The 9,604-nt window shown below is 50.2% G+C and overlaps 1 protein-coding gene across 3 annotated transcripts in view; it reads left to right on the top strand.

The window, feature by feature from the left end:
- The window catches only part of Znf341 (zinc finger protein 341), a 53,841-nt gene extending 49,574 nt beyond the window's left edge, over positions 1-4,267 (top strand). For all 3 annotated transcript variants that reach the window (XM_029557160.1, XM_008855054.3, XM_029557159.1), the window contains 3 exons: positions 591-702; positions 932-1,002; positions 3,128-4,267. In XM_029557160.1, coding sequence (XP_029413020.1) covers positions 591-702; positions 932-1,002; positions 3,128-3,651 — 707 coding nt within the window. In that variant the 3' untranslated portion in view covers positions 3,652-4,267. The remainder of the gene's footprint in view (positions 1-590; positions 703-931; positions 1,003-3,127) is intronic.
- Positions 4,268-9,604: the final 5,337 nt, after the last annotated feature.

The raw sequence follows: 9,604 nt of genomic DNA, 5'->3' as shown, positions 1-9,604 counted from the left end.
AATAAATGAAATTTTAAGATATTGCCCTGGGTGCAATGGCATATACCTGAAGTCCCAGCAACCGAGGAGACTAAGGGAGAAAGACCACTTGACCCAGGAGTTCAAGACTAACGTCAGCACCATAGAAGCACCTAAGCTGGAACTGGCTGGGACTGTGGTGCCGTGTGGTGGGGTGCTTTCCTAGTGTACATCACGCCCTGAGTTCTATACTGCCACCATCCTGTAATCCTAGCACTTGGGAGGCTGAGGCATGACTGTGCATTCCAATCCAGCCTGAGCTACATAATGAGACTCTGTCTTAAAAACCACAGGCCGGGCATGGTGGCGCACTCCTTTAATCCCAGCACTTGGGAGGCAGAGGCAGGCAGATTTTTGTGAGTTCAAGGCCAGCCTGGTCTACATAGTGAGTTCTAGGACAGCTGGGGCTACAGGGAGAACCTGTCTCAAAAAAACCCACAGAAACTTCTTCCCTATTTTCCCTGCAAAAACTCAAGAAGAATAAGAAAAGCTACCTCCCTGGGGAGGAGCAGGGCTGCACATTCAGACTCCTCCTCATGGGACCCTTGCTGCCTCATTCTGTGTCCCCACAGGTGAGAAGCCCTACAAATGCTCCGTGTGTGAGTCTGCATTCAACCGCAAGGACAAGCTGAAGAGACACATGCTGATCCACGAGCCCTTCAAGAAGTACAAGTGTCCCTTCTCGTGAGTAGGGGCTGCCTTGTGTGTGGGTCTGGGCTTAGACTCCCCCAGAGGGGCCAACATGGAGGACTGGACTGAAGACGTCAGGCCTGAGGGCCAAGGGCCTCCATTATCCTGTCCTGGGCCCTGCCTGCCTCATTTCCCTAGCTCTTTGGTTGACAAAGGCTAGTGGAGGGACCAGCTAGAGGATTCAAGCTACTGTGCTCCCCTGACTGATGGCTTTGGCTTCCAGGACACACACAGGCTGCAGCAAGGAATTCAACCGGCCAGACAAGCTGAAAGCCCACATTCTCTCCCACTCTGGTAAGAGGCTTAGGGGCCTGTCAAAGGGTCTGGCTGAGATAAGTTCCATGGGATAGAGCTGTCAGGAGAAGGAAGAGCAGACATGTATATAAGGCTTATTGTCCTCACCTGGTTAAATCCAGCCAGCCGGTGTCTTCTCACAGAAACTGTGTCTGTGTTGAGGAACTAGGGCAGCAGAGGTAAGTCAGATGCTATCCCAGCCCCAGGGGAAGCAGATCTAAGAAGAGGCAGCTGAACTGCACACAGTGAGATGGAGGTGTGGATCAAGGCCATCTAAGATGCCACCAAAGGGGTTGCCTGGGAAGGCAAGACAGGTGTCTTCAAGTCAACTTTCCTTCCCTTGTGCTCCCTGTGCAACTGGGCTGGGCATACCTTGAACAGGGGTAGGACGTTCCCTCCTTGGTACAGTTTGTTTGTTTTTTTTTAATCTGTATGAGTGTATTGCCTGCATGTATGTAAGTGCACCCATGCCATGCAATGCCCATGGATGTCAGAAGAAGGTGTCAAATCCCCTGGAACTAGAGTTTTGGATGGTTGTTAGTCGCCATGTGAGTGCTGGGAACCAAACCTGGGTCCTCTGCTCCAGCACTCAGTGCTTTTAACCATAAGCCATCTCTCCAACCCCCCTCCTTGACACTATGGACCTTTGGAGCTGGATAATTCCTTGAGGAAGGGAGGTGACTGTGGTGCCCTGTTGGATGTTTAGGAACATGCCATACCTCCCCTACCCCATGGTATGTGGGTGTCGTTTTCTCCATAGTGTAACTATCAAAAATGTCTCCAGACACTGCCAAAGTCCCCTGGGAGATAAAGTTTCTCCTGTTCAAGAACCACTGGTTTACTGAAAAGATTCAGTGACCAAGAAAAGCTTTAAAATGGGAAAATAGGCCTGGTGTGGTAGTGCACACTTTTAATCCCAGCCCTTGGGAACCAGAGGCAGGTGGGATCTCTGTGAGTTTGAGGCCAGCCTGGTTTACATAGTGAGTCCCAGGTTAGCCATGGCTGTATGGTGAGACCCTGCCTCAAAAAAAGGGGGGGGGTGTAGAACTGGGGATGTAGCTCAGTGGCCAGAGCACTTGCCTAACATACATGAAGCCCTGGGTTTGGTCCCCAGTGATATTATAAACAGTATGGTGGAACATAGCTGTAATTTGAGCACTGTAGAAGTACAGGCCAGAGGATCAGGAACTCAAAGTCATCCTTGGCTTCATAGCAAGTTCAAATCCAGTCTGAGCTACATGAGACCCTATTTAAAAAATGGGTGAAGCCAGGCATGTTGGTGCTTGCCTTTAGTCCCAGCACTCAGGAGGCAGAGGCAGGTGAATCCCTTTGAGTTCTAGGCCAACCTGGGCTACAGGGAGACCCTGTCTCAAATAAGAAAACAAAAATAGGGTCAGAGTAATCAAGTACTTTGAATGCTAGGCTTTGAGTCTTGGTGTTGCCCGTTGCTTGGTGGGGTCTGGCATGTCACTGTCCTTCTGAGCCCCCATCCCCAGGAGGTGAAGGGTGAATGTTTTTCAAAAGGAGGCAGGGTGAGTATGGGGATCAGGAAGGTCCTCCTAGAAACTCAGGCCTGTGCAGTGAAAGAATTCACTAAATAGCTTTTCTGGGAAAGGGAGCTGCAAGTGCTGGCGGTGGACAGGGAAAAGTGGGGAGGTCTGAGCACAGGGCATGGGATGGAGGAATCGGGAAGTCGGATGGAACACTGGTTTTAGGAAACGGCCTCAGTGGGAGGTTTGGACAGCAAGCCCCAGGCTGGTTTGTGTTTTACAGACATCTCTAGCTCCCCAGGGGCAGTGGTCTGAGGGCACAGTGAGGCAGGCAGTGGAGGGGAGGTGGCAGCCCCAGCATCCAGGTGAGAAGTGATGCGACCTGCAAAGTTCACCAAGCCTTAGGGATCCAGGATTGTTGCTGGCAGTGGAAACAGCAATTGCTAAGGCCCGCGGGCAGGAGCCTGCTCAGTGCCCTAGTGACGGGCTGCAAGGAAGGGAGAGATGAGAGTACAGAGAGCCCCCGAGGCTGGACCACACCGATGATGGTGCGGCTGGGGACTGGTCTGTTCCCGGGCAGGACGCCGCGCAGGGCAGGGGCGGGTGCGCCTCCCTGACGCCCGCTCTCCCCTCAGGCATGAAGCTCCACAAGTGCGGGCTGTGCAGCAAATCCTTCAGCCGCCGCGCCCACCTGACCGAGCACCAGCGCGCGCACACCGGCAACTACAAGTTCCGCTGCGCCGGCTGCGCCAAGGGCTTCTCCCGGCACAAATACCTCAAGGATCACCGCTGCCGCCTCGGGCCCCCGAAGGACAAGGACCTGCAAGCCCGGAGGCCTCCCCGGAAGAGGGCGGCCCCGCTCGGTGGCAGCAGCGGCGGGCACAAGGCGGCGAGTCCCGCGCCGGACCCGCTGGGGCTGGAGGAGCTGAAGAGTGCAGGGTCCGCTCCCGAGGCCGCGCCGGGCAAGCCGCCCTTCGCCGAGCAGGACGCGGTGCTGTCCATCGTGGTGGGCGGCACGGTGGGCGGGGACCCCGAGCTGGTGGTGCCCGGGCACACCGAGGGACTGGGCTCCAACTTGGCGCTGGCTGAGCTGCAGGCGGGGGCAGAGGGCGCGTGCGCCATGCTTGCGGTGCCAGTCTACATCCAGGCCTCCGAGTGATGGCGGGCTGGGCCTCAGGGGCGGGCCACTGTCCTTTTGGAAATCAGTTATCGACCCTATATCGTGGCTGTCCTGTGCCCAGCATCCTGCTGGGGAGCCCTACAGTGTTCTTGGGGCCTGACGCAGACACTGTGGCTCCAGGGTAGAACAACCGCAAGACAGGTGGCCAGAGGAGCCGCCCAGGGACTGGCTGATCCCCAGAGCCTGGCTGATCCAGGCTGGTACTTGGATTTCCTCCAAGAGAAGGCAGGGTGGTACCATCCTGGCTGCCTGGAGTGGCCTCCGAGCAAGCTACTGTTTAGGGAGCTGGATGTGGAGTCCTTGTATTTTGGATCATTACCGAACAGTTCTTGATGGCATCATCAGAGACTCTGTGACTGGGCATGTAGGAGACCTTCAACATCATTCATTCAAATCCAAGAATTGCCACGTTTGCAGTGTGACCTCCAGCAAGTCGTGTCACCTCCTTTTGCTCTGTTCCTCAACCGTACAGTAGGGCTTGAAATTGAAATTCCACCTATAGGTTTCCTAAGGACAGAGTATGTTGAAATGTGTAAAAGGCTGGGCACAGGACCCAAGACTTGGAACGTGCTCAATCTCAATAAATGTTTTTTATCAAGGACTTGTGTCCATATGGCCTGGGCTTGAGCTTTGTCAGTTCCTTTCTAAACCCAGAGGTGGCAGCACTTGCCTCTAGAACAGGGTGAGGTGCCCTGTGGCAATCTCACCGCAGCCAGCCAGGGCGATCATAGAGGGGTAGGTGACTTGTCAGAATTGGTGGTGCTCTCCTGTAACTCTAGCACTCAGCAGTACTCAGGAAGCAGAGACAGGTCAGCCTGGGTTGAGACCCTGTGAACCCCTTCTCTCCCAAAGATGCTCCTGGGATGGTTATTACAGAGCATAGAGTACAAATGCCCTGGGTAAGCAGTCTATATTTTCATGTGAAAAGTCAGAATCCCAGAAGTCTATCCCCAATGGGGTCATCAGTGCCCCCACCACCAGTGGTCTCTTCCCTCCCCATCTGCTCCAGGTAGGAGGCAAGCCAGACTGATTGAGAGGCAAATTGGAGAAAAGGGCCCATGTTTTCCTACCTGTCTTTACAGCCACCTTCTGGGCCACATTGTTACAGAAAAGGAAAAGGAGGCTCAGGGAGGGGCCAGGGGCAGGGCACAGCATAGCTGGAGGATTCAATTTGATGACTGAGCTTCAAAGACTGGCATGGTCCCCAGACCCAGCTGGGACCCAGGGCTGGAGCTCAAAGCCAAGCCTCACTTCCCACACACTCAGGAAGGGGCGAACTAGCAGGGAGGACAAAGCCCATGAGGGTGGGTGAGGCTGTGAGTGTCTCAACCTGCAAAAGAACCAGAGGAGGACTGATGGGGACAAGGAGTCTTAAAGTAGATGACATTTAAGCTGGGCCTTAGCATAGAGTGGTGGGCTTTTTGTTGGTTGGGTAGGTTTTCGGAGACAAGAGTTTCACTCCATAGCTCAGGCGAGCCTGGAACTCACCGTATAACCCAGGCTGGCAGTGAACTCCTGGCACTTCTCTAGCCTCAACCTCCCGAGTGCTGGGATTACAGGTGAGAGCCACCATACTGGTGCCATAGAGCACTTTAATGGATAGATAACAGAAAGCAACCAAGGGAGTGAGGTGTGAGTGAGAGCGGGGCTGGCAAGTGGTCCAGTAACTAGAGACTGGAGGGAGTATGTGGATGGTGGTAATCACTGATTCTTCAAGCCTTCCCAGGATGGGAAGGATGGGAACACATGCTAAGGTGTTCGTGTCACATCACCTCACCTATCAGGTGCTAGTGCTTCCTTTGTTCTTGAGGAAGCCAAGGCACAGAGAGGCAAAACTCTTGTCACGCCTCACACAGCCAGTAAGCTGCAGAGCTGGGAGTCCAGCAGCATGGCCGGCTACTACATGTTCTTAGCCACTTTGTTTTATTGAAATATGAGTTGATGATGAAAGAGAGACAGCCTTGGATATTAAGGAATTTGGCCTTTATTCTCTACATATTGGAGGAGCCTTGGGAGGTAGCAAACCTGTTTTTAAGGGGGTGGATCCCCTAGAGCTGGAGTTACAGTCTAGTTACATGTGAGTCACCTAACATGAGTGCTGGGAACTGAACTCTGGTCTTCCATAAGACCAGTATGCACCCTTAACTATTGAGTCATTCTTCCTGTCCCTCCTTGGAAATTTTGATGTTTTCTTTATTTCTGTTTTATCATGTGGTATGGGACTGGAAGAACCCTGTAAACTAACTACCATCTCTCTCTTCCCCTTCTAGCTGGTCTGTTTCCTTTCTCTTTCTTTTCCTTCCTTCCTTCCTTCCTTCCTTCCTTCCTTCCTTCCTTCCTTCCTTCCTTCCTTCCTTCCTTCCATTTTTATTGGGGCTGGAGAGATGGTGGTGCTTAAGCACATTTGCTATTCTTCCAAAGGACCTGGGTTCAATTCTCAGTACCCATATGGTGTAACAACCATCATAACTCTAGTTCCAGGGGATCTGACACCCTTGTCTGGCATCCACAGGCATTGCATGCACAGGTGCACTTATATGTATGTAGGCAAAACAGTCATACAAATAAAATAAAAATAATAAATAAAATATTTTAAAAATTATTATGGAAGCTGGAGAGATGGCTCAGTGGGTAAGAACACTGACTGTTCTTGCAGAAGACCCCAGTTCAAGTCCCGGCATCCACATGGCAGCTAACAACTGTCCGTAACTCCAGTTCCAGGGGATCCGACAGCCTCTTCTGTTCTCTGAGGGCATTGCATGACACGGGTGCACTTACATACATGCAGGCAATTACATACACATAAAATAAAAATAAATAAAATTTATTATCTTTTTGAGACAGGATCTCCCTGTAGCCCCAGCTGTCCTGGAACTCACTATGTAGACCAGGCTGACCTTGAACTCACAGAGATCTGCCTACCTCTGCCTCCTGAGTGCTGGGATTAAAGGCATGTGTCACCACGCCCGGCAACAAATAAAATATTTTTAAAAAATTATTAGTGTGTGTACCACAGAGTGCGTGTGAAGATTGAAGGACAACCTGTGGGAGTTGGTTCTCTCCTGCTATGTGAGACCCAGGGATTGAATTTAGGACCTCAGGCTTGGCAGCAAGCACCCTTAGTCTCTTCTTTGTTCTCTCTCTCTCTCCCTCCCTCCCCACCCCCTATCTCCATCTTTTCTTTCTTTCCAGGCAAGGTCTTACTCTGTAGTCCAGAATGTCCAGAAACTCTTACAACTCACTATTTAAGCTGGGTGTGGTGGCGCACACCTTTAATCCCAGCACTCGGGAGGCAGAGGCAGGTGGATCTCTGTGAGTTCAAGGCCAGCCTGGTCTACATAGTGAGTTCCAGGTTAGCTGGGGCTATAGGGAGACCCTGTCTCAAAAAGCAAAAAACAAAAAAAAAACCCTCACTATTTATCTCAGGTTGACCTTAAACTCCCAGAAATTGTACTGCCTCTTTTGCTGCCCAAAGGCTAGGATCATAATCATGAATCACCATGTCCTGTTAGCCTGTTCCTTATAGGGAACTGAGTCACGGTTGATTTGAGTGGCTACTTAATGTCAAGTTTTGTGCTTTATACTTTTTTATTACATGGTACTAAAATTTAAGACACACCTTGGAAGCCCACTTTCTTATGCCCATTTTACAGCTGGGAAAACTAAGGCTCAGAAATCTGTCCCGAATTTGTGGAGCTGAGCTTGAAAACCAGGACTAACGGACTCCAAAGTTCATTGACTTTTTGATCTCTAAAGTTCTTCCTGCTTTCATGGGGAGGGGTTTATTTGGAACCGTGTCTCCTAGGTTTTAACAACCGCTTACTTCCTTGGCTAACACCACCTTTGTCCAGGCCACAAGCCTCCCTTGGATCAACAATTGTATCAGCCTTCTTTTGCTCACTTTTTCTCTTTCCATTATTATCTATTCCCTCTCTCCCTTTCTCTCAGACAAGGTCTTGCTATGTAGTTCTGGCTGGCCTGAAACTCACTATGTAGACCAGGCTGGCACTGAACTTGCAGTGATCCTCCTGCCTCTGCCTCCCACTGCAGGATTACAGGCATGTGCCACTGCGTCCAGCTTCATGATCCATTCTCTCTCAAAAGATATCATTTATTTTTATTTTATGAGTATGAATGTTTTGCCTGCATGTATTTATATACAACACATGCATGCCTGGTGCTTGTCACAGAGGCTAGAAGAGGGCATTGGATCCCCTGGAACTGGAGTTGCAGACAGTTGTTAGCTGCAATGTAGGTGTTGGGAACGAAACCCAGATCTCTGCAAGAGCAACTAATGCTCTTAACCACTGAGCCATCTCACTCCCTATGATTCATTCTCTTAACAGCAGACCAAAGGATCTTTCTAGAGCCTGAATCAGATCATGCTTTGCTATTTAAAACCTCCAGTATAAAAATAATGCGTATTTTTTAAAAAAGATTTTAAAAATGGGGCTGGAAAGATGGCTCAGCAGTTAAGAGCACTGGCTGCTCTTAAAGAGGACCCGGGTTTGGTTCCGAGCACCCACATGGTGGCTAACAACTCTCTGTAACTCCAATTCCAGGGGATCTGAATACCTGACATGCTCTTCTGTCCTCTACGGGTACTACTCAGCTGAACCATCTCTCCAGCCCCATAAATAAAATGTTTAAAATCCTCCAGTAGAGCTGGGTGTAGTGGTACATACCTGTAGTCCCAGCATTTGGGAGATGGAGGCAGGAGAATCAGGAGTTCAAGGTCATTCTCATTCTACATGGTGTGTTCAAGGCCAGCATGGTCTGCAAGAGACCCTGCTTCAAACAAACAAGCAAACCAAACAAACCAACATGCAAACCAACCAGCCCCCTTAGAGGCTTCTGATCTCTCCCCAAACAAAGTTCAACATTTCCCCAAGATTTCAAGTCTCACCTGTTTGCTTCTCTGTCCTTTCCAGCCACACCTACCTTCTTTTCCACAATATAAGCTAATTCCTGCTTCAAGGCCTTTGCATGTGCCATTCTGAGATGCTTGTCCCCCAAGATTTTCATATGACAGATTCCTCCCTCTATTTATGGTTATCCAAATCCATTTCTTCAAAGAGGCATTCCTCCAAGATAGTCCCCGCTAACATTGGTGGTTCAGTGGTAGAACTCGCACCTGCCACACAGGAGGCCCAGGTTCGATTCTTGACCAATGCATGATAAAATAGTCCCCACTTCCATCATTCTCTAGTTCTTTTTTTTAAAAAATATTTTATTATTTTTATTTTATGTGTATGCATGTATTGCCTGCGTGTGGGTAAGTGCACCCGTGTCATGCAATGCCTGGAGGACAGAAGCCATTGGATCCCCTGGAATTGGAGTTACAGACAGTTGTTAGCTGCCATGTGGGTGCTGGGATTCGAAGCCGGGTCTCCTACAAGAACCAGTGCTCTTAACCACTGAGCCATCTCTCTAGTCCCCATTCTCTAGTTCTTTACCCCATTTTATTCATTACTGTGTGTGTCTGTGTCTGTGGTCTATGCATGGAGGCCAGAGGAAGTCATTGGGTGTCTTGCTCTGTTACTCTCTACCTTATTCCCTAAATTCAGGGTCTCTGACTGAATCTTGAGCTAGGCTGGCAGCTAGCAAGCCCCAAATATCCTCCTCTCCCCCCACCCCTGAGCTTGGGTTACAGGTGGGTATGTGGTCACACTCAGCTTTTTATATGGGTGCTAGGATCTGAATGCAGATCCTCACCCTTTCACAGCTTACCTCCTGAACCATCTTTCCAGCCACACACACCCTTGTTTATTTTGAGCAAAGATCTCAGACTGGTCTTGAACTTGCTCTGTAGCTGCAGATGTCTATGAACATGATCCTCCTGCCTCCCTCTCCATAAATTTGAAGACCTTTGTTGATAGATATATCTCAGTGTCTAGAGCTACTCAGGAATTGTTCAACCAACCTTTGTGGA

This window comes from Nannospalax galili, unplaced genomic scaffold (assembly GCF_000622305.1).
Source record: "Nannospalax galili isolate Female #2095 unplaced genomic scaffold, S.galili_v1.0 scaffold1408, whole genome shotgun sequence".
Classification (NCBI taxonomy): Eukaryota; Metazoa; Chordata; class Mammalia; order Rodentia; family Spalacidae; genus Nannospalax; species Nannospalax galili.
The sequence above is the reverse complement of the archived record's forward strand: the minus strand, read 5'-3'. Positions and strand labels throughout refer to the sequence as shown.